General features: G+C 54.3%; 2 protein-coding genes across 9 annotated transcripts; one reads left to right on the forward strand and one right to left on the reverse strand.

The window, feature by feature from the left end:
• Window positions 1–882: 882 nt before the first annotated feature.
• On the forward strand, window positions 883–14442 carry MTFP1 (mitochondrial fission process 1). Of its 4 annotated transcripts, none has more exons than XM_005218068.5 (4): window positions 883–1051; window positions 2087–2214; window positions 2588–2820; window positions 13985–14442. In XM_005218068.5, the coding sequence occupies exons 1-4, from the start codon at window positions 985–987 to the stop codon at window positions 13995–13997; spliced, it is 441 nt and encodes a 146-aa protein (XP_005218125.1). In that variant the 5' UTR covers window positions 883–984; the 3' UTR covers window positions 13998–14442. The 4 variants fall into 4 exon arrangements, with proteins under 4 accessions (XP_005218125.1, XP_059732024.1, NP_001069331.1 ...); XM_059876041.1 differs by lacking the exon at window positions 13985–14442 and adding an exon at window positions 6839–7166; NM_001075863.2 differs by lacking the exon at window positions 13985–14442 and adding an exon at window positions 3873–4485.
• Window positions 9115–23905, reverse strand: SEC14L3 (SEC14 like lipid binding 3). Of its 5 annotated transcripts, none has more exons than XM_059876022.1 (13): window positions 23697–23905; window positions 18838–19084; window positions 17916–17991; window positions 17606–17649; window positions 17454–17513; window positions 16033–16221; window positions 15070–15165; window positions 14119–14179; window positions 12617–12700; window positions 11685–11791; window positions 11152–11291; window positions 10880–11049; window positions 9115–10020 (listed from the first exon to the last, which is right to left on the reverse strand). In XM_059876022.1, exons 2-13 carry the CDS (start codon window positions 18889–18891, stop codon window positions 9899–9901), a joined length of 1203 nt encoding a protein of 400 aa, XP_059732005.1. In that variant the 5' UTR covers window positions 18892–19084; window positions 23697–23905; the 3' UTR covers window positions 9115–9898. The 5 variants fall into 5 exon arrangements, with proteins under 5 accessions (XP_059732005.1, XP_059732006.1, XP_059732007.1 ...); XM_059876023.1 differs by lacking the exon at window positions 23697–23905 and adding an exon at window positions 21839–21986; XM_059876024.1 differs by lacking the exon at window positions 16033–16221.
• Between the last annotated feature and the right edge of the window lie 88 nt (window positions 23906–23993).

The following is a 23993-nucleotide window of genomic DNA, read 5'->3' on the forward strand; positions in this document are numbered from 1 at the left end:
GTCCTGGGATTCTGTTCCGCTCATTTCCCCGAAGTTTTGTACCCCAACTCTGTTTCCCTGGCCTCATTCCTTTATTGTTCATTCGAGGTCCTGCCCGGAAGGAGGGCAGCCTAGTGAGACCCCAGTGCTTGAGAGCACGGGCCCTGCGGGGAAGGGTCTCCAATACGAGTTCAAGCAGCGACTTCGCTGGGGGTCCAGTGGTTAAAACTCTGTCACACTTCAATGTAGCGGGTGGGCCCCATTCCTGCTTGTGCAGCTAACATCCCACATTCCCCGGCACAGCCGGAAAAAAAAAGTTCAAACACCCTCCTCAGCGGGGCTCTCACCGTTCACCACCCCTGCCTTAGGAGCATGGGAACTGGAGCTGCGCTGCCTGGAATCAAATGCCGGTTTCACTACTCAGCAGTTTTTTGTCCTGGGGAAGTGATCTATTTTTTCTGTCTCTATTCCTCATCTGTAAAATGGAGTGGGATGGGGGTGGGGGAGGCTGGTGGGAAGGTTTAAAAGAAGCAATTCTTTAGCCAATGGTCTGGCCCGTAGTAAATTCAATCAGCGATGACTGTGTAATTAATCCTGGAAATCGTCCCAGAAGTAAACCTGTCCTGTTCCTCACTTAACAAATGAATAAAGCGAGGCTCAGAGAGGTTACAGGCTCTTGCCCAAGGTCACATAGCTGTGCTGCGCAGCATCCCGTATTTGAATCGCCTTTCTTTGGCTCCAACACCACAGTTAGTGGTGGAAGAGGATGGTGCCGATCTCTCAACTCCAGAGAAAGCCGTGAAGAAAATTAATCTGTAAAACCCAAGCCAGGGAGAGGGGCTCCGGTGTGCGGAGGAATTTGCAGACGCTCCCTGCTGGCGGGGAGAGCACGACCTGTCCTTCAGTCCGGGACCTTCGGCCGGTCCCGCCGCGGCGAACGGGAGAGCTGGTGGAAGCCGAGGCGGTAGGACCTGCAGCAGCGGCTGAGACCCTGGCGGAAGCGCCATGTCCGAGCCGCCCTCGCGGGGGGCCGAGCGCGACCTTTTCCGGGACACGTGGGTGCGGTACCTGGGTGAGCTCCGGGCAAGGGGCACAGCGACCCCCACACCACGTGGCTAGGGAAGCGGGAATTGCTAGAGGCCGGTGAGGGACCTGGAGATGGTGGGAGGATCTTTAGTTCTCTTTCAGCCAGGGGCAGAGACTGGGCACAGAGAGGGCTCTGAACTTGCTCAGGGTCACACAGCTCTGGGCTGCCCAGCCCTGCCCTTGGGGTTTTTGCTGGTCAGTCTCCCAGGTGGATTTCCATCCCATGCATGGAAGAGCCTGGTGGGCTACAGTCCATGGGGTCGCACAGAGTTGGACACGACTGAGCGACTTCACTTTCACTTTTCACTTTCATGCACTGGAGAAGGAAATGGCAACCCACTTCAGTGTTCTTGCCTGGAGAATCCCAGGGACAGGGGAGCCTGGTGGTCTGCCGTATATGGGGTCGCACAGAGTCGGACACAACTGAAGCGACTTAGCAGCAGCAGCAGCAGCAGCAGCAGCTCCCAGGTGAAAGCTGCAGTCCAGCTCAGAGGACGGGTGAGCGAGCTCTCCTCTCTGGCATGCCCCCAGGGGCTGTGGAGTCAGGGCATTAGGACTCCCATCTTGGCTCCTCACTGGCTGCATCTGAGCCTGTTTACTCCTCAGGGTAAAGGGGTGAACCCTGGGTCTCTCTCATTGCCTGGTAGTTGTAAGGGTAGAATGAGATAAGGTACAGAAAGGCCGGGCATGTGGTGAGTGCCTGGTCAGTGGGGCAGCCCTTCGTCTCTCTCACTGCCTCTGTGCCCACCAGCTCAAATGCTTCTCGAACCCACACTGTGAAGGCAGGTGAGTGATGAGAAAGGTGTCTGTGCTCAGCTCTTCCACAAGAGGACAGCTGGGGTGGGCATCATGGGTACCATTTTATAGGCTGGGAAACGGAAGCTCAGAGGGGTAAGATCGCTGTCTATCAGCACAGTCACCCAGCCGCTCCTCAGAAGGCTGAGGTAAGAACCAGCTGGCTCCAGTGCCCCCTTGTGGAGCAACCCAAGGGCTCAGGAACTGACGAGCCTCTCCCCACCAGGCTACGCCAATGAGGTGGGGGAGGCCTTCCGCTCCCTGGTGCCGGCAGCTGTCGTGTGGCTGAGCTACGGTGTGTCCAGCTCCTACGTGCTGGCCGATGCCATTGACAAGGGCAAGAAAGCCAGAGATGTGAGTGTTAACCTGCCCCGCGACCCCTCACCCTGGCCCGCGCCCCCTTGTGGTCAGTCCACAGCCTTGCACATGGTTAAGTCCCTTATAGGACAGTCCACTTCCCACAGCCTGGCCTGGCACACTCTTTACCCTCTCCTTTGTAGGGTAGTGACCCCCGCCCCCAGTCCTGTGGGTGACATAGTCTATACCCTGGTCGTGGATGTGAGTCCACACTCAGCCCTGAATTGGTACAGTCCAGAACCCAACGCTAATGTGGCTCTGTCCCCAACCCCCACTTCCCTTCCCTCTCCCTGGTCCAGTCTCATGCCCCTTGTCCACAGGGTTTCCCGCCTCTGCCCCTGCTGGATTAAGTGTCTCTTATGCCCACCAGGTACCGGGCCCTGAGGCAGGCCGCAGCAGCAGGGTGACCGTGGCCGTGGTGGACACCTTTGTGTGGCAGGCTCTGGCCTCTGTGGCCATCCCAGGCTTCACTATCAACCGCGTGTGTGCGGCCTCCCTCTACATCCTGAGCACTGCCACCCGCTGGCCTCTGGCTGTCCGCAAGTGGACCACCACCACACTGGGGCTGCTCGCCATCCCCGTCATCATCCACCCCATCGACAGGTGGGTGCGCCCCCCAGAGCTGAGCTTTGGGAGGGGTGGAGTGTAACGCCTGCGGCAGAGGCAGCGCTGCTCTTGCGGCTCCTGAGATGGAAAGGGCGGTCTAGGCCCTTGTCGTATGATCTGGCAGGTACATCGGCAGTAAAGGTAGGAGGTGCTGTGAGAGTAGGGGACACAGGACAAGTCAGTTCCCAGAAAGAAAACTCAGAAAACAACCAGAGGTAGGCAGGAACAGGTGCACCCTGGAAGGGATGGGTTTTGAGAAGTTTTGGTGACAGAAGTCCATCTGAAACTGGGTTAAGTAAAATAGGAATTGATTGTTTCATGTAACTGAAAAGTTCAAGGTTATGCTGCTTGGGACCAAGAAACCAACTGATGCTCTTAGGCGTGTAGGTCTCTTTGCTGGTCTTCTCCCCACCCTATCCCGTCTTGGCTTTAGTCACTTTCCCTCTTCCTAGGAGCAGAGATATCCACTCCAGTGTTCTTGCCTGGAGAACCTCAGGGATGGCGGAGCCTGGTGGGCTGCCGTCTATGGGGTCACACAGGGTCGGACACAACTGAAGAGACTTAGCAGCAGTAGCAGCAGCAGGAGCAGAGATGGCTCCCAGCAACTCCTAGCTCCCCTCCCACCAGCTTAGCAAGCCCATAGGAGGCGTCTTAATAGTGACAGCAAAAATCCCAGGGAAGGCTGTCATTGGTCCATCCCGGACTGGGTGCCCACCCCTGAGCCAGTTTCCATTTTCTGATTGGCCAGGCTTGGGTCATGTGCCTGCCCTTAGAACCAGAAAGGGGACCAACCGAACCAGACCAACATGGAGTGGGAGGAAGAGTCTTTCCCCACGGGAACAGAGCTGACCCTGAGGCCCTGCATGAATCTTTTATGTTTTTGGGCCTCAGTTTTCCCAACTGGGTAAGGAAGAGGGTGATGGCCACCACCTGGATGGCACTTGTTCCCTGTGTCCAGGAGTTCCTTTCCTAGCCCTGGTCTCCTGCCTCCCGTTCCCCCATTAGCATCCCTTGGTCAGCTTGGGTCATGACCCTACACTGCCCCACAGGTCGGTGGACTTCCTCCTGGACTCCAGCCTGCGCAAGCTCTACCCCTCAGTGGAGAAGCCCAGCTCCTCCTGATCCTGCCCCGCCATCCCTGGCCTGTGGGCCAGCCCATTCCCTGCTCTGTTCCCACTCCTTCCTCCTGCCAGGGGATGCGGATGCCTCGCTCTCTGGGGTCCAAAGCCCTGGCACCTGAGTGGGTTTAAGCTGCTTGGAACCCGAAAGACAAAGACCTCAGAGCAGCAGCTGCAGTGACCCGCAGACAGGACTTGAAGCCCGTCCGCTCCCATGGAATCTGTGATACTGAGCCGGATTGGACTGAGTGGGCCCAGCCCTGTCCCTTGACAGGACAATAACATCCTCCCATGGAGGGTAAAGCACCTGAGGCCCAGACAAGGCGAGGAGCATGGCCAAGATCACTTAGCAAGCTGGGGACCCAGGACTCCCAAAGGCTCAGCCAGGTCACCCTGATGGCGGAGCAGCAAGTCACTCAGAGAAACAGGCATACACCCGCGGGGACCCTGAGGACAGATTCTCTGCCCCTTCCTGGTCAAGGCCTGCTGGCGCCTGGCTGGACGGCATGCCAGCTCTCAGTCCAATAAATCCTCAAGAAGTTGAGTTTTCTCCGTTTCTGTTGGGGATGAGCAGAGAAGTGGTGAAGGGGAGCAGGGCGGGAGCCTCAGAGGTGGAGGCTGGTGTCTCTGGGAATGCACCGCTCACAGTGGCCAGCAGTGGGCCTGTCTGGTACCTCCCTGCCCACCAGTGGTCCCCTGCACGTGCCTGGAATTCCACCTTGGTGCTGCCAGCCTCCTCTGGGATGGGCATTGTCCTTTTTCTGCAAGTCTCCTAAGATACACACTAGGAGGGGAGTCTGTTGGGCAGATACCATCTGAGCCTGACTGCAGCCCAGTCTTCCCTTGGTTCACCCCCTCAAGATAACCTCTGTCTCCACAACCTCCTCGGGACTCCCTCCACTGCTGTGCTTATACCCCGCCTCACCCCATGTGGGTCCCTAGGGCCAGGGCCTCCATCTGTCCTAGAAGCTGCAACCCCAGTGCTCCCTAGGTCCCTGCACACCTCAGCTCTGTGCCTCCGAGCCAGCGGGCTTTCAGTGGCCCCAGTGTGTGTACGCATGCGTATGTGCTCAGCTGTGTCTGACTCTGTCACGCCATGGACTGTAGCCCACCAGGCTCCTCTGTCCATGGCATTTTCCAGTCCAGAATACTGGAGCAGGTTGCCACTTCCTTCTCCAGGGGATCTTCCCGACTCAGAGATCGAACCTGAGTCTCTTGAGTCTTCTGCACTGGCAGATGGGGTTCTTTACCAGCTGAGCCACCAGGGAAGCCCCCCTTGGTGAGGTAGGGTCAGCAGACTCCTACCAGTTTGTGAGAGCTGACCTGGGAGGCCCAGAGCACCAGGCACAGAATGGGCCGTTGCCCCTCCCAGTTCTGCTCTGAATGCTGCAGGGAGGGCTGCTGGATATAACAAATAAAGTAACAGGATGCGCCATTAAATTTGTTTGGTTTAAACAACAAATAAGACTTTAGTACAAGTATGTCCCTAATATGGCATGGAATGTATATGCACTGAAAAGTTCTTCCTTGTTTATCTGAAATTCAAATTTAACGAGGCATCCTGTATTTATCTGCAACTCTTCTCTGGGGTAGCGGGCATCCATGGAGCTGGAACACCTCCCCCAAGCACCCCAGCCCTCTAGGGGTAGGAAACACTGTCTCCAGCTGCCTCTTTCCGGGGCAGGGGACAGTTCTTTGTGACTGGACTAACTTGTGTTATCCTATTTGATGGGAAACAGACAGAGAGGTCGGTCAACCGGACTGGAGGTGGCAGATGCTGGGTGTAATAGGAAATTGCTTTCCTGGGGCCTAAGAGGATAAGGCAGACCCCGGATGGGGTTGGGGGAGATGTCTTTTCCCACCCCGGGGGGCCTGGTGGCCTTTGACCTGGGGCACGCTGGGAGTTAGGTCCCCCAGTGGCCGCTTCATGCAATGCTCAGGACCACCACGAGGAGGCAGCACCTCCCAATCCGCCCACCTTGACTGGTTCAAACCACTTTCAAGATTACTGAGAAGCATACATGTCATTGAATTGCCCCTAGTCGGCCTGAATCCATGCTAAGTGTTTCCTGTGATGTGGCGTATTTACTCTTTACAAGCACGTTGTGGTCGGGTCTCTGTTTCCTGGAGCGGGAGTCCCTTGAACCCCCCATCTCCCCCATCCCCCTTTCCTACTGCCTTCCAGCCCATGGCTCTCTATAGACTCAGACGCAGAGCTGACTCACAGGCTGTGTGACCTTGGGCAAGTTACCTAACCTCTCTGAGTCTTGGTTCCTTCACTGTACAATACTCCATAACGACCCTCTGAAGCTGCTGAGAGGGTTACAGGAGAAATGGCTTGCAAATTCGGCCAGAGTGGGTCTCACAGAGGGGGCTATTTAATCAGTATTATTACTATAATAGGCAAGACACTTCAAGAACACACAATTGGTGACTGTGCCATCAGATGAGTAATTTAGAGAGCAAGTATGCCAATTATACGGTTCAGGAACTCCAGCCCTAAGGATTTATTCAGAGGAAATAATTGGATGGTGATTTGAAGATGTGCATCTGAGGATGATCGTCATGGTTTTATTTTTATACGAGAAAGTCTTGGGCACTCCTTAAAGGCCCAGTGCGTAAAGGAACATTCTTCCGATCTGATCCTGCTTGTTACTGAGTCTCCCCGAGTCCTTTCTGTGTCCTGGTATCTTCTATGACTCCTGGAAGTCCCCGGGATCCAGTCTGAACATCCCAGATTTCAGAGCCTCCCCGCCGAGGCAGTCTCATTTCTCACCATGACACACCCTGCACCTCTGTCCTTGCCTTCCCCTGAACCCTCCAGTCTCTGAGCCTTTGCTCAGGTCATGCTGCCTGCTGGGAATGCCCTCCCCACCCCCACTTCCCTCTGTTCTCAGCCTTCAAGATCCATCTCTAATGGTACCTGCTCCTTGAACCCTCCCTGCCACCTTCCCCACCTCATCATCATGCAGCCCCTCTCCTTGGACAAGAATCATCAAATGACACCCACAGAGAACACAGCTGGAGTGCTTCCTACATGCCGGGCGCTGTGTTACAGAAACTCTGTCACGGCCTTTTCGGCACCTGGTGCAACCGTTATCATCCCACAGATGAGAAAGTGAAGTCCACGTGCGATGAGCCTTCCGTCAGCAGTTAACTCTCACTAAATCTCACGTGAGTGAGGAGGCTTCAGAGCATTTTCTAAAAGGAGGCATTGCAGGCAGGAGGATGTGGGGGCCTGGGGTGGGGGAACGTGCACGTGCTCAGCCTGGCCCAGCTCGGCCGGGCCCTGGGCTCCCGTGTGGGCTCCAGGTGAGGCTCGTTCCTTCCTCAGCCTCCTCTGGGCCAATTTAAGGAGGCTGGGGAGGGGGCAATGTCTCCTCATTATGGCTGCCCCCAGGAGGCTTTTGTGGGTTGCTCAGGTCTTGCTTCTCCACAAAGTCTGGGTCCCCCCGCTTCACACACAGTGGGCAGCTTGCAGGCCTCCGTCTTCCTGCTGCTATGCTGCTCGCTGACCACAGCTGAAATGGGGGTGCCCGTTGGCCAAGGCTAAGCAGGGTCTCTTTCTCTCCCCATTTCACCTCCTGGACACTCAGAACAAAGCGCCTGGCCCCTGAGTGAGACTGGGCACCCGGAAGCTGGGAGCTGGAGGGCTCCTGCCCATTGACTGTGGCTGGGCATCGGTGGATGCCAAGGGGCACCTTTTGACTCTTGGCTGCAGCCCTAGGCTAGGCTCTCTGTGCTACCCCAACCCCTCTCCTGGTAGCAAGTCCACGCCTCTGTCCACAGTGGGGTCTGTGAACTGTGGTCGAGGAGCTGGGACAGATGTGGATAATCTGACAACACAGCTCACAGCAGCCTCGGCCCCAAGGGTGGAAAGGGTCCACCCCTTCTTCCTCTGCACCCCTGCTGCAGCCTAGGGGTGGGACCTTTCCCTCAGGGGGCAAGGGTGAGACCCGATGCTGAGCCATCCTCCCCCACCACATCCTTGCCCAACCTGCAGACACTGCCACCATCTTCCAAGAGTATGGATCCATCCATCTCTGCCTACCTCCCCATCCCTTATTTGTAGGGTGGCCAGATAAAATATAGGACACCCAGTTAAATTTTAGTTTCAGATAAATAGCATGTCCCAAGTATTGCTTTTTTTCTTCTTCTAAATCTGACAACCCTTTCTTCTCTTCCTCCTTCCTATCCACCCCTCTCCCAGCCCCCTGCTCGGAGAGTCGGCGGTCTTGTCCTGTTCTGGCAAGTTGCTGCAGTAACGGGAATTGGTGGGAGGGTGGGAGGCAGCAGGTGGGAGGAGGGAGGCTTTGGCTCCAGTCCTATTTCTGCCACCCATGGGCTGAAGGAAACGAGGCCAGTGCTGTTTTTGGTCTATAAAATGTATCCCTAAGTGCAGATGGAAAGTGCTAGCTGCTGCTGCATGTTAGCTTGAATGGTCTCGGACTCAGGCCTCTTCTGCCCGTGACGGGGCTCACCCCAGCAGGCTGGGCTCTCAGCTTATTCCCAAGGAACGTCAAGTCCTTCGTTCCCCACCCACCCACCCATGTTCTCTGTGGAACTCCTCTCCTCCTGTCAAGAGATGTATCAGGACCTGGGGCTCAAGCCAGCAGCTCCATGTCCCCGGAGCAGAAAGCTCCTGGGGCCGTGGTGTCTCCCCGAGTCACCCAGGGTCGTGGTGGGTAGCAAGAGGCTATGCTTCTCAGCGGCCATGTGAGCAGTGGACTGGATGCTGGGCTCTGAAGCACAAGCCCTGCCTGCTCTGCTGTGAGTTTCCTTGGATGACCTGCTTAATCAGCTTCGGGGGTCTCCATTGTTCCAACTGCTCAATGGGCATAATCCTCTTCTGCCCACAAACTGGGATTGGAGAGGGTGACATTCAAGACATTTCCACTGGACAATCTAAGATATTCCTTCTTCTCTGTAAAAGTAGAGTCTCAGGTGGTGGTATTATGGAGCAATTAAGAGCAATGTCTTTGGAGTTAAAAACAAACAAACACACACCTGGGTCTTGGATGCTGTGTGGTGTCGGAAGAGCGACTTCACCTCTCTGAGTCTTAGTATCCTTATGCATGTGTGGCTGTGACATGTAACCCCAGGGCAGGCGTGAGAGTGAAATGAGCTAAACTCACAGAGCACTTGGAACCATCTATGGTACATGGAGAGAACTCACTGAATGACAGCTGTGATTTTTTTTTTTTTTTTATTGCCAGGCAGCAGCTAGAGCCAGATGTGACTTCCTTTGCTTTTAGGGAAGTGCCTTTAATTGCTTGAAACATAAGATGTGAGTTCCAAGGGGAGGTGGTAAGGGTGGGAGTGAGAGGTTGGGAAAGCTGTGTGTTTTGAGTCAGACAAAGCCTTCTATAGACAGCTCCTAACTACCCCAGGGGGCAGCCACTGCCAGAAATCTGGGGGCTGGGTCACCTGAGTCTCAGGAGAGACCATCCCCACCACAGCCCCTGTCCGAGGTGCTGAAATCTCCCCTTGTAGAATTCTTTTTATCTTGCACACCCATTTGCTCCCTACCTCCATTCAACTTCACATTAGTTGAGCATTTGCTTATATAAGAGGTAGAAGTAAGAAGAATTTAGATACATCTCTGACCCAAGTTGCTGATAACTCATGGGGAAGAAATTCAAGCACACAAATGCCTCAGGAGAAGTGAGGACAAAGGCCGGGAGATTCCTTTTTCTATTTCTCAGGTTGCAGGGACATCCATTCTTGTTCCTGCCCTTGCTTCTTCCTCTTCTGCAGCCTCAGCATCCTCCAAAGTGGTGCCTCCCCCACTTTTCCTGATCTGATCACAGCGCCTGAGTTTTCCCCAAGGCAGCCCTTTCTCTTCTGACTAGTGTCAGAGTCAAGAGGACTACTGAGCAATTTTTGGAGGGAGGTGGGGAGAAGAATATAGAGACAGAAAGCAAAGGGCCAGGGTCTCTGGGAAGTGAGGGAGCCACCTAGACAGGGGTGAGCTCCTTGTCGTATTTCTGCATGCCCTCGTCTGGGAGCAGCACCTCCACTGTGAAGCTGACCTTCTTGGCATGGACAAAGCTATAGGTGTTGTCAAAGCGCAGGACGTCTGGGGAGACAGATGGGAAAATGGGTAGTTGGGCCTGACTCCATGCCTGCACCCTGCCCCAGCCATGGGGGAGAACAGGTTGTGTTCCCACCTGTTGTGTTTGCCAAGCGGGGCCAAACTCCTCCCACTCTTCTTCTCTCCCCCATGGGAACTACCCCTCCTGAGCAGGGCCTGTAAACAGACCCTGATCTCCCCCGGCACATGCCCAGCCTGGCTTTAGTCGCACCAACTGGCAACGAAAACAATGGCCACTGCACCCTGTTGTCTCCACACCTGGACACTCACATGACGGGGTGTCCTCGGGGGGCAGTTGGGAATGTCAGAGGCCTCCCAGCCCCCAGGGATGAAGTGGGGTGCTGGGCTAGGCCTGCACACACCTCCTGCCTCCCCTACTTAAAAACCTCCGTACAAGCACCCTTAGAGGTAGGAGTCGTAACCCCTGCTTCACAGGTGAGCAAACCAAGCCTCCAGGTTGGTGAGACTTTCAGGATTTTTGCCCAGGGTTATGCTGCTACCGCCAGGCTGACCTAGAACCCTGGCGCCACATGCAGCTGTGTGGCTCTGAAGTTGACTTGCTTCTCAGAGCCCTGGTTTCCTCCTGGGGAAAGTCATCTTCCCTGCTGTCCCTTGCCTGTGACCTGCGATGCTCTCAACCCCTTCAAGGCCCGTTTGGCTCCCCGCACACCGCAGGTGCGCTGGAGTGTGGGCCGCATGAGTGACTCTGTGGATGAGCGGCACTGACCCAGGCTGTATGTCCCTGGGGGCGGGGGGGGGTCACTGCCTCTCTATTGCTTTCTCTAAACCACGGGACAGGTGGCTCCATCCTTCCAGAGCTGGGGCCCAACCAGGGCAGACTCACAGACGCCGGCTTCCGTGCAGGTGAGGCTCCCGTCCTCGGGCACCATGTGGGCGTTGTAGCGCTGGCTGGCCAGCACCTCCGTCATCTCCGCGGCCCGCTGCCGCTCCCCCATCTTGGTCTTCAGGAAAACCCCGAAGCCAATGTCCCCTCCGTCCGACGCAAACTGCCACCTGTGTTGCGGGGAGGGGAAGGAGCACGGGCTGCTGCTGAGTCTGAGAGACCCCCGAGGGGCGAGGGTCCAGCTGGGGCGTGGGCGGTGGCCTGAGCCTTACCTGAGGACACAGCCTGGGAACAGGATCTCGTACTCCACCTGGTGCGAGGAGCCGCGGCTGATCTGCGCCGAGTGCTCATACTGAGTCTTCACCTGGTCCCGCACGTACATGGACTTGGGGATCTCCCCACCGTAGTTGATCTGCAGACACAGAGCAGGACGGGCTTGCTCCCTGCTCCCAGCCATTGCATCTTTCAGGCTGTGTCTCCTGTTGGAGACGTTTCCCCATCATCTGGAAGTATTCTGCTCATCCTGTCCTCCCCCACCCCTCAGCGGGAAGCCTTCTGTGTCCCACCAGCCTCGGTCAGGGCCTCTTCCAGGAACTTTCTCTCTCAGCTCATCCCTCTGGGTCAAAATTCTCCCATTTCTCATTTGCCTGAACAGCTGCTGAGAGCTCTGTTAGGGCAGGGCTGGGACTAACTCAGTACCTGGCTCACCGGTGTCTCTCCATAGACACTGGTGGAATGAATGAGTGGATGAGAAAGAAACCTAGCTTGACGCCTCTACCCTCCCCTGTTCTGGGGCTCTTCATACCTTGGTTAAACATTTGGGGTTCCCATCTGGGTCGGTCAGGGTCCCCCCAAACTGGGCAGGCAGTTGCTCAGGACTGATGAGTTTTAGCAATCCTTCCTTCCAGTTGCCTGTGGGCAGAGAGGTTGAAGGGTGACTGTTGAGCATGGAGGGGTCCCGTCAGTGCCCCCTATTCCTACCAGGAGGGCCTAAGCTTGGCAGGTGGAGGAAGCCCTACAGGAGCTGGGCTGCCAGGGCTGATTTCCCAGTCTTTCAGGCCTTGGGCTGTAGAAGTGTCTTCCTGGCGTTGTGTTGCTATGGTAACATGTTTCCCCTGGCTGATCAGTTTGCCCATTTTTGATGGTCTCCCAGTGATGAGCAGTCAAGATTAGTGTTGTCTACGTGCCTTAGGAGACTTTAAATCCCAACGAGGTCAAGGACCATGCTGGGGGCCTTGCAGTGTGCAAATGGCCCACCCAAGTCAGACCTCTGGGTGGAAGACGGTTAGCCTGGGATCTTTGAAAGGACCTCCCCCTCTTGCTGCTTCATCATCACAATCATAAAGCCCATTACTGTTCTTCACGCCCTGTGCAAAGTTCTGCGTTCTGGATTCTCGGGTGTCACACGGCCCCACCCTTATAACCAATCCAAGTTATCCCCCCTACATGGCCATAGAAGGTTAATATAAAGAAACTGAGCCCATAGCCCAGAGGTTGACCAGCAACCAAACTGAAACTGGTAAGGAGGAAGATGTGGACGCCTTAGTTGCCAAAGAGGTATGGCAGAGAGTAAGACAGAGGTAACTGGATAGACTCCATAGTGTAAGACCCACTACACCTTTGAGAAGGAGGAGCCTCTGACTCCAGGTGATGCATGGACCTCTGGATGGGGGTGATGGGCCACCTTACTCCAAAGCTCATGAATAGAGTTCAGGGGATGGAGCTGGAACAACTTACTTCCCAACACTACAATTTTCCTGCGAGTGTCCTCACTCAAGAAGGGCTTCATGAGGTTGTATCCCACAGGGAACAGTTTGGTGGCTGGAGAGATATAAGCAAGTATAATGGGGAAAAAAATGATTCCATCAGGCCATTCTCTCCATAACAGTCAGAGCCAACAGCATGGAGGAACCATGAATTAGGTTGGCAAGTTTCAATGCCCTGCACCTGACAAACCATCCAACCAACTAAGCCAACAAGCAGCCAACAACCCACCATCCAACCATCCAATGTATCACACAGCCAGCAGACCAGCCAACAAGCAGCCAACAACCCACCATCCAACCATCCAACGTATCAAACAGCCAGCAGACCAGCCAACAAGCAGCCAACAACCCACCATCCAACCATCCAACGTATCACACAGCAGACCAGCCAACAAGCAGCCAACAACCCACCATCCAACCATCCAACATATCAAACAGCCAGCAGACCAGCCAACAAGCAGCCAACAACCCACCATCCAACCATCCAACATATCACACAGCCAGCAGACCAGCCAACAAGCAGCCAATCAATTCTCATCAACCCATCAACCAGCCTACCAATCAACTAGCCACCCGACCAAATAATCAAACCCTACCAAACCAATTGACACGTCAGTCAATCAGAAAACCAATCAGTTAAACAACCAGCTAACTGCCCAACCAACTGCCTTTTCCAGTCAGTCAATCATTCAAATAACCAACCATCCAACCAGCCAACCAACCAGCAGTCAACCTTCCACAATCCCACCAAACCAACTAACCAGTCTGCCAACTAGACACTCACCCTCATAGCCAACCAAAATGCTAACTAGTCACTCAATCAGTCTACCAAACTAACAACTATCCAACTAGCCAATCAGATATGCAATCAACCACCAGGCAGTCAACTAGTCAGCTAACCAACTGGCCAGTTAAACAGACAACAGATGAAGCAATGAGTCAACCAGTCCAGTCAACCACCAACATACAACCATCTTTCCATCAATCCACCCACCCAGATAACAACTACCCAAATACTATTGAGTTCCCACCTGGCCCCAAGCCTGTGAGGGATACAATAGAAGTGAAGAATCAAAGGCTTTGCCTTCAAGGAGTAGACAACTCAAGGAAAGCAGGATGAATACATAAAGCTAACTGGAGGCTCAGAAGGCAGTAGGCAGGAAAGGCCAGACTGGGCTGTGCCAGCTGCCAATGGGAGAGGCAGTTTGAGGAGGGAGAGATAGACGTGGGTAGGAGAGGTGAGCGGGGATTCCTGGACAAGCTAGGGTTGGGGCTGCCTTTTCTTGCAGGAAAACCAACCATAGAATTTACTGTTTATGGAGAACTTACTCTGTTCTAGGCACTCTGAGTGATTTGCATGCAGCCAAGCAACCAACCTGCCTCTCTGCTTCCGGGAAAGAAGGCACTATTACTGTCCCCAGAGTTCAGATAAGGGACTGGAGGCACAGAGGAGTGCAGTCACCTGCCACACACCTTTCACAATGAGCATGAACTTCAGGGTCTCTGGGTAATTCTCTTCAAGGAGGCCAAAGAACTGTGGAATCAAGAAAGACCCCATCAGAGCCCATACCTCCTCTTCGCCTACCCCCGTCCCTTTGCAACCTCCCCTTGGAGGTTTCAGAAGGCTGCGGAGGGATTCCCTTCTTTCCATCACTTCCATGGTCCCTGGAGGAAACCTCTCCACAGACTATTGTGACCACACTCTCATAATAATTACATAATATTAACCATCTTTAGAATAAATCTTGTATTTATTCTATTCTGTACTACTATTCAACAGTAGTACAGTGATAATAATGGCTACTGTTCATTGCTTGTTCACCACTGGGGCTTCACGGGTAGTGGTAAAGAATCCACCTGCCAACGCAGCAGATGCAGGAGACACAGCCTCGGTCCCTGGGTCGGGGAGGTCCCCTGGAGTAGGAAATGACAACCCATTCCAGTATTCTCATCTGGAGAATCCCAAGGACTGAGGAGCCTAGTGGGCTACAGTCCATGGGGTCACAGAGAGTCGGTCACGATGGAGCGAGTGAGAAAGCACACTTGTTTGCCAAGCGCGGTGTGTGCAGTTTATGTATCAACTCACAGAAGTGTGGCTATGTCCCTTTGGAGTGCAGACAATCAGTACCCCCACTGTGTAGGTGAGGACAATGGAGCATGGCGGGACAGAGTGACTTGCCCATGTCACAGAGCAGAGGTGACAGGGCAGGGGACGGTTTGTTGGAAGCTGCCCCTGTGGCGTCAGTACGTGCTGTTCCCAAGGCCTGTTCTGTGCAGTCTTCGGGAAACACAGTGATGGGGCCTGGGCTGCAGTGGTGGAAAGGCCACCACCTGTCACTAGATCCTGGCTCTGAGTGAGCAGCCAGTCACTGCTGGGCAAGCTGGTGGTTAAAGCAAGCAGGGCCACCCGGGGCCTTTGCTCACCTCCTGGTACACTTCCACCAGGGGTTTCCAGAAGTGCTTCAGCCCCAGCCCCTCGCAGTCGAATATCATCACGATGGTCTCAATCTTCCTCCCCAGCTGCAAGGACAAGAGCAAGGATCGGGGTGCAGGCTCAGAACTGGGAGATGGTGCCTCAGCACGTGACCCCAGGGCTTCTCCCGGCTCCCTGCTCTGTCCTCAGAGGAATGAGCAGACAGAACGGTGACTGCATTTACCATCCGCCCATCCACTGTCCATCACCCATTCATCATCCATCCACCCTCCACCTGCCTATCAACCCATCCATTAATTGACCCACCTATTCATCAATTCACCCATCCTTCCCTTCATACGGCTGTTCATTTATCCACTCATCCCTCCATTTGTCCAGCTAATATTTATTAAAAACCTATGTTGAGCCAGGCACTGTTGAGTATGGCATATAGCTCAATAATCCAGAGTTCTTATCCTTAGAGTTCAGTCTGGCTGGGGAGACTGACCAGCAACTGGGTCACCACGGTCCTGAGCTGAGAGCCGCGACTGGATGCACAGAGGTGTAGGGTGCACGTTAACCCAGATGGGGGCCTCAGCGAAGGGGACGGTCTGAGCCTTGAAAGATGGATAGGGCAGAGCCAGTGGAGGTGTGGGGGGAACGTGTGTGTGCTGGGGGTCGGATTATCCCAAAGAAGGAGCAGCAAGGGCAAAGACTCAGAGGGAATCATAGGAGCTAGCATTGCTGAGAGGCCCCAGGTGCCGGCCACATGCTCTGTTATATAACTTCATCTCTGCAACCATTATTATTTGTCAGTTTTGGAGGTGAGGAGACAGGCTCAGAGAGGGGTGAGGTGACTTTCCAACGTGGCACAGCTGGGACATGTTGGAGCTGGTGTGTGAGCCCAGAGCCCTCTGACCGGGATGTTGAGGGCGTAGGTGTGTTCCTGGGACTGTGGGCCCGGGCGGCCTCACCCGCTCGGTCTGCAGGTCACACTCGTGCAGGATGCGCTCACAGTCCCTCATCTTGGTCTTGAGCAGGTCCTGCTTGGTGACCGAGAAGAGCAGGCCCTTGGGGTCCAGCGGCCCGATGATGTCGTACCACACGGGGCAGCCGTCTCGGTCATAGCCACACAGGCCTCCAGGCATGTACTTCTGGATCACCTGCGTGAGGCCAGACACATGGAACTGGGCGGTGTGCAACCTCCCAGAGACCGCCGTGGGCTTCCCTTGTGGAAAAGATGGAAAAGAATCCGCCTGCAGTGCAGGAGACCCGGGTTTGATCCCTGGACTGGGAAGATCCCCTGGAGGAGGGCATGGCTAAACCACTCCAGTATTCTTGCCCGGAGAATCCCATGGATGGAGGAGACTGGTGGGCTGCAGTCCATGAGGTCGCAAAGAGTTGGACCCGATTAAGCGACCAAGCCCAGAGATTGCCGCCCCACCCCGCCCCCTCGCCAAACCAGGCTGCCCTGGGTGGTCTGAACCTATACACACCGTGGTACAAGCACCTTCCCTTCCCTGGAGGGTGGCCCTACGTCCAGGTGAGAAAGCTGAGGGGCTTGCAGGGGAGGTGCTCGCTAATGGCAGATGCATGGCAAAGGCAGGACTCAGCCAGGCCTGCCGGAGGCCTCCCTGAGTCCTGCCCGCAGAGTCTCCCGTGCCCCTTTTCCATGGAGAGGGGTTGGGCTTAGTGATGAAAAACACGGATACTGAAGGTGAGCAGACCTGCTTCAAAAAACAGATGCGCCTGCTTCCCTGCTGTGCACCCTTGAACAAGTGACACCACCCCTCTGAGCCCCATTCCCCCTCCTCTGCTGGGGAAAGTCCCCAAGATCACACTGGCTTAGCAGCCTGCCTGGCTCAGAGCTTGTGCTCTGCAAATGAAACCAGGACTGTTATTTAGCTAAGGCACCACGGTGGGGTCTGTTCTTCCCGACTCCTCAGTGGGCAAAGTTTCTTTCCCACCTAGACAGGATGCTTTGAGCAAGGCACCAGGGGGTAAGGGCTCAGAGCCACGAGCTAACTGTGCTGCTGAAGAGCCTGCATTTGGAGGCTTGAGGTCAAATCCCAGCTCCACCTAGAGGCTCTGGGACTTTGGGTGGCTGCTTAACCACTGCTGGGCCTCAGTGTCCTCATGCGTACAATGGGTACAGCTGTATCCATCTCAGGCGTTTGTGAGGATTAAATGAGTTCATGCAGGTAAAGTCTTAACTCAAGCTTGGATCTTAATAGGAAATATTAATAATTATTACACGAGAGTTGGCTGCAGTTTCCCGGGGGTTCCACAGGCCTCTCAGGTTTGCTGCCCTCTACTCATGGTCCCCAGTGATGCCGAGGCTGTTGGGTGGTATGTCTATCAAAAACTTGGGGTGTGGGGGGCGCTGCTGTCTCACCTCGGGGGGCTGCCATTCAAGGATGTGGTCAATGTCCATGGTCTTCCGGAACTCCATGTACTGAAAGGGAAATGAGTGGAGATAGAGGCTGGAGGTGGGAATTGCCCCCAACAAACACCCTTACCAAATTTTCTGGGGGGGATAGGTCTCACCTTGCGGAGCATGGCCTCTGATTTCTGCAGGTCGAAATTCCGAGCTGTGGGAAGATGGAAGGAAGGGGTGAGGTGTGAAAGAGGCTGCCTTGCAGTCATCTTGTCCTGGTCCTGGGCAGGAGGCGGGACTATGGAGGGCACCGGGGGCCTTAGAGGGGACCTTCCTTTCCTGTCCCCTCCCCTCTTCAGGACCTGAAGGTGAAGCAAGATGATGTGGTCGGATCCTGCGAGCCATGGGTCCTCCTGGAGCAGTTGGTACCAGGTCCCTCTTGCTGCCCCTTGCCCTGACCTCCCCCACGTCCGCCCTCACCTCGGAGCCAGCGCAGAAGGAAATAGTCATCCGGGTTGGGCAGGGCGGGCAACACATCCTGGACATTTTCTCGGAACTGGGAAGAGAGATGCTGGTTGAAGAGGTGTTCACACTGAGCCTTGAGCTCAGACTCAGTGATATTTTTTTTTCTTTTCCAGTTTCTTTCCTTCTCTTCCAGTGTAGTCTGGCCTGCGGTGATGGAAGATGGGTGGGTGGAGGGATGGGGAGGTGAATGGAAGGTGAGGTGGGTGAGTAAATAGAAGAATGGATGGGTGGGTGGATGGATGGGACAAAATGAAGAGGAAACCAGTGAATGGATAGGAGAGATGGGGCGTGAGTGGACAGAGGAGGAGAGATCATTGGGTGGGGTGGGAGGGAGGAGGAATGAAGGAAAGGATAGATGGGCGGGTTGGTGGGTAGCTGGGTTGAGGGGTGAATATTCTTTGTTCTTTTCATTCGTTAGCCCCCCAAAGCTTCTTTTTTTCCATCCCATTTTCCATGAAAACATGGCTGGTAATTATGCATCCTCTTCCCCATTGACCGTGGGGATGACATACACACTCTACCCTGACTCTTAGCTCTTACAGACAGGTAAGAGCTTTCAGGGTCCCGGGCAGTGAAACGGAACAGAGTCCGAGGGCAGAGCCTCAGCATCTTCGGCTCCTACCTACGGGGAGGTGGGGAGGAGGCAGGTCAGATAAAGTTCCCAGGTCTGGCACCTGCCCTTCTGTCTGCAAGCAGTGCTGTCCCCCCGGCCGCTGCCCTGGACAGGGCAGACATCACCAGGTACCGTAGGCTCTGACCCCGGGTGAGGTGACGGCCAAGAGACAGTGTCGAGGACGTGCTGAGCCCAGCAGAGGGGGAGGGTTCCGGCCCCCATGCTCCTGCAGCCCCTCAGCCCTTGCCCCTTGCCTCAGCTCACCTTGGCCAGGCTCTCTGCCTGCTTGGGACTCAGGTCTCCCACTCGGCCGCTCATGGCGCTGGGGGAGGCTGCAGGGGCGGGGGCCACTCCAGTCAGAGGCTGAGCCCGCTCTGTGGCCCTGACCAAGCCAGGTCTTTTGGCCCCACTCCTGGGCGTGGCTCCAGGGCGCCTCCTCCTTGGCCAACCGTTGGATTGCACGTTACATAATTGGGATTAACTGAGGTCCCATGCTTGGCTCTGGACGATTCTGGGGGTGGGTGGGGAGCAGGTGGGGAAAACAGGGTGTGTCAGAGGTCCCCTGCCAGGGCGAGGAGGCTGGGAGGGAATGAGGCTGGCCTCCCAAGGTGTGAGTGTGCAGCCTGGGTGCCTGTCGAACCCCTCAGTGCTCCCAGGCCTCCAGGGGCAGGGGAACTTCAGGGGGAAAGAGTACTAATCTGAGTGCTGCTTCGCAGGCGGCAAATACTAGCAAAACAATGGGTGTGCTCCCTGCAGACACCATCCTCTCTGACCCTCGGTCTTCCTCTCTGACTGATGAAACCCTGCACCTACAGTCCTGCTAAGATCACCCTTACCCAGCTCTGCTGGCCGGCAGTCAGGGACTTAGTCTCGTAAATATGTTGGTCACTTTTTCGGGGTGGGAGGCTCGTGGCTTTTTGCAACAAGTGTCCATATTCAAGAGGAGGCAGGCTGGGCAGAAAAAATGGAACTCAAAAGGTGTCCTCGATAAAGGCTTGTTTTTCTATGGGGCGGGTTACTGCTCTTCCTGTCTTTCAAATTCTCTCCTGCGGTGCCCGTCCTGCGCCTTCAATACAGGGAAGGGCTGAGGGCCCCCAGCCCTGCCGACCTCCCTTGTCATGGCAGAGGTCACGAGGACACAGGAGGCCTTGTCCAAGATCCCCCATCCCCTGCGTCCTGAGGGGGAGGAGGGGCATACTGATGCCCGGGAGGTGGTATCGGTGTTCCTCAGGATTTTAAACATCTGATCAGTGATGGGTGCCCCACCACTCTGCCAGGTGATGAGGGAAACCCAGAAGGTTCCCCTGTCCTTTGACTGAGACATGGAGACTATCAAGGGTTGTGCACCTCTAAGAGATTTATCCTCCAGCTATCGGAAGCTCCGAGGGCGGAGGCCACATTGTCCATGACTGTCTGTAAGGAAACCAGGAGTGCATCTGCCGGAGACCACAGTATAGATACGTGGCTACCTCTTCCAGGCCTTGGGAGGCGGGTCCAAGTGGGCTGAAACTCTCCCCTGGCCTAGCCTCGGACCCAACAGCTGGGCTAGCCCAAGGCCCTGTTCCCAGGTCTCTCCTACCCTCAGAACACCACAGGTCCCCATGCCTGGGCTATCTTGGGACCGATTTAGCTGAGGCAGGTGAGTGCTGAAACCTCCCTGCTCTGGGCCCTGATAGAATCAGGTGCGGGAGAAGGGGAGCCATCTCCCTCCGTCCAGGGCGCCTGCTGCATACACTCTGAAGCAGTTAGGTAATTCTCCACCCTCTGGTCCCTCCCCTCTTCACATTCCAGCCTCTTTCTGCCGCCACCCACACCCACTTCCCACCAGGCGGGCAGCAGGCAGGGATTGGGTTCCTCCACTGCACTCTCATTAGCCCCTAATCCTGCTTGGTTCTCACCAGTCTCCTTTCTCGCCCTAATGCTCCTGATGGGAGGGTCTCGGGTTACCCCTGGGGACGTCAGAGACTGGGCAGGCAGGGCCAGGAGGAGGAGTTGGGGGTCCCCCCAGGAGCTATGAGGAGCTGAGGGGTATGAGACATATCCTTAAGAGCTTTTCCTGACCCAGACCACAAATTCACATTATCGTCATCATGACTGACAGCACTATGCACTGGAACTTTCTTTAGCAATGGACATGTTCTGTATTTGGGGGGGTTTCTAGTGGACATCACTGGTAGCCAGTTGTCACATGTGAAATGTGGTTGTTGTTATTGTTCAATCACTAAGTCGTGTTCCACTCTTCGCAACCCCGTGGACTGCAGCACGCCAGGCTTCCCTGTCCTTCACTATCTCCTGGAGTTTGCCCAGACTCATGTCCATTGAGTTGGTGATGCCATCCAACCATGTCATCCTCTGTCGCCTCCTCCTCCTCCTGCCCTCAATCTTTCCTGGCATGTGGTTAGTTTTAATTAACTTATATTTCGATTAATTTTATTGTAGATTGTCCCACATGGCTACCATATTAACACAGATCTACAGGGTTTATTGAAGGCTTTGTACATGTCAGGCCCCAAACTAAGTGCATCGCCTCATTTAAACGTCAGAGCCCCCTTCTGGGTAGCTACTATCATTAAGTCCAGTTTGCAGACAAGCAAACTGAGGTAGAGAAGAGCTCAGTGGCCTATCCAGAGAGAAGCACATGCAGTTCATCACTCTGCGGTCATGCTGGAAGCCGCCCCTCAGCCTCAGCTCTGGAGGCTCCACCCCAAACAGGGAGAAGATCCAGGCACGGAAATCACCCCACAGGGATGCAGGTGGCATTGAGCCGGACCTTGAAGAAAGGGAGGATGTCAATCAGTGGAGACTGGGGTAGAGGAAAGGGCAACCCCCGACACCCCGCGGAGGGCACGGCGTGAGCCATGGTGTGGAGCGGGGCGGGTGAAAAGCACACCTGGGCTGTCTTGGGAGGGCAGAGCTGGGGACGTAACATGATGGATCGGGTCCCTGCCCGCAAGGAGCTCAGTCTGCATTTCTGTGCTGAGAACGTTACGTCCTTATCAAACCGCTTGGAAACAGGTAGGCGTATCGTCATTTTACAGTTAAGGATATGAAAGGCCAGAGAGATTAAGAAACTTTTCTGAAGACTCACAGCCCAGAAATGGGAAGCCAGGATTTGAACTCAAGCCCGTCTGACTCTGAAACCTATAATGGAGCTACCACCCAGGTGTACCTTCCCCCAAAGGGCTCAACGTTGTACCCGGCATGTAGGAGGTCGCTCAATAAAAGTGAATAATCATCGCGTGTTAGGAAACCTGGATCCACGCACCTCGGGCTGCAGCGTATTCCGAGCCCAGTAGAATAGATTTCCCTACCTTGAAACAAAGACCTCGGTGAAAAAGAACCACCCCGAACCCCCACCCACAGTACCCATCTTCTCCAAGTCCTAGTTTGCCAAGCTCTCAGGGGCCCATGGCAACAACCAGGCCACAAGCAAACAATCGCAGGGGGTAGACAGGGCCACCCGCTCCACACCCTGGACCCCTCCTTCCAGACGCTAGTTACTATGACATGCGAAATGCCATAGTATCAGAACCAGTTGGGTGAGTACAGAGGGGGCCCAGGGGGTGAGGGAGCCTCACCATGGGGTGAACGTTGCTGGGGAAGAGGCCAGGGTGGGGTTCAGAACACAGTGGGGTGAGGTGGGGTGGCCTGAAAAGGAGAGGTGAAAGGGGAACTGTGGGAGCGGGAGGTGGTGGGGGGGCGCCTTGCCCCAGTCCCAGTGGTGGTCTGGGTAGAACCCTGGGGCGGTCTGCTTTCCCTGTTTCCCCTCTGGGCAGTTTCACCTTCTTCTTATTAAAGTGTGAATTCACATACAAGTTTACCATTCTTAAAGTGTAAAATTAGTATATTCACAAGGTTGTATAATCTTATACAATCACTGTCTAATTGCAGAATATTGTTTACAAATATTTATTTTATATTTGGTTGGGTCGGGTTCTCAGCTTTGGCACAGGCAGGATCTTCTTGTAGCTGGCAGACTTTTCTCTAGTTGTGGCACATGGCTTCCATAGCATGTGGGCTCTGTAGTTTTTGACGCATGGGCTTAGTCGCCCCGAGGCATATGGAATCTTAGTTCTCACACCAGGGATGGGGCCCACATCTCCTGCATCGGAAGGCTGGATTCTCAACCACTAGACTATCAGGGAAGTTCCTAATTGCAGAATATTTTCATTATCCCCACCTCAAAAACCACTGTACCCTCTATTAGTCATTCCCCATTTCCTGTACTCCTGCTCCTGCCTCTGGCAACTACTAATCTACTTCCTATCGTGATAGACTTTCCTGTTCTGGAAATTTTATATTAATCCAATCATAGAGTATGTGATCTTTTGACTGGCTTCATTAACGTAGCATAATGTAGACAAGGCTCATCCTTACTGTAGCTGGCATCACTACGTCACTTCTTTTCATAGCTGAATAATCATTTTTTGCATGAATACACCACATTTTGCTTACCCACTCATCAGTTGATGGACATCTGGGTTATTTCCACTTTTGGGGTATTATGAATTAATGGTGCTATGAACATTTTTTGTACAAATTTTTGTGAAAACATGTTTTCACTTCTCTTGGGTGTATCTTTAGGAGTGGAATTGCAGGTAGTAATTCTATGTTCAACCTTTTCTTTTTTTGATATGGACCCTTTTTAAAGTCTTTATTGAACTTGTAACAATATTGCTTCTGTTTTATGTTTTGGTTTTTGGCTGCAAAGCATGTGGGAATCTCAGCTACCTGACCACACCCATATTGCTGACATTGGAAGACAAATTCCCAACCACTGGACACCCAGGGAAGTCCCAAGATTTAGTTTTAGCTCTTATATTTAAGTCTCTCTGTTTAAAAAAATTTTTTTTTCTATTGTGGTAAAATATGCCTAACATAAAATTTTCCATTTTTAAGAATGCAGTTGAGTGGCATTAAGTACATTCACACCGTTGGGCAGCCATCACCACCATTCATCTCCAGAGCTTTTTCATCTGAAAAAGCTGAACTGAAACTCTGTACCCATTAAACATTAACTTTCCATTGCTTCCTCTCCTTAAAGCCCCTGGTGTCATTGGCAAAGCTCATGAACAATTCTCGGGAAATTAAAATAGAATGTGGGTAATGAAATAAAGGCTAACCTTTTTTTCCTTTTTCCTCTGTGCTTAGTCTAGTTCCAATTGCTCTCAGGGGGGCTGCATGCAGAGACCTTGCATAGGCTCTTCAGACCGGAGTTCCTAGTGCAAAATGGCTGCGCCAAGCCCTCAGCTCAGTGGGCCGTGTGCAGAAGTACTGCACACGACACTCAATTCAAGATGGCGGCAGCGAGCCGTGTGCAGAGATGCTGCACCCGGCACTGCGATCTGAAGCCGGGAGCAGCGCCGCTCTGCAGAACTCCGCCCACTCCCCCCTGACCCTATAAAGCAGCCCTGCCCGCG

Source organism: Bos taurus, chromosome 17, assembly GCF_002263795.3.
Source record: "Bos taurus isolate L1 Dominette 01449 registration number 42190680 breed Hereford chromosome 17, ARS-UCD2.0, whole genome shotgun sequence".
NCBI lineage: Eukaryota > Metazoa > Chordata > Mammalia > Artiodactyla > Bovidae > Bos > Bos taurus.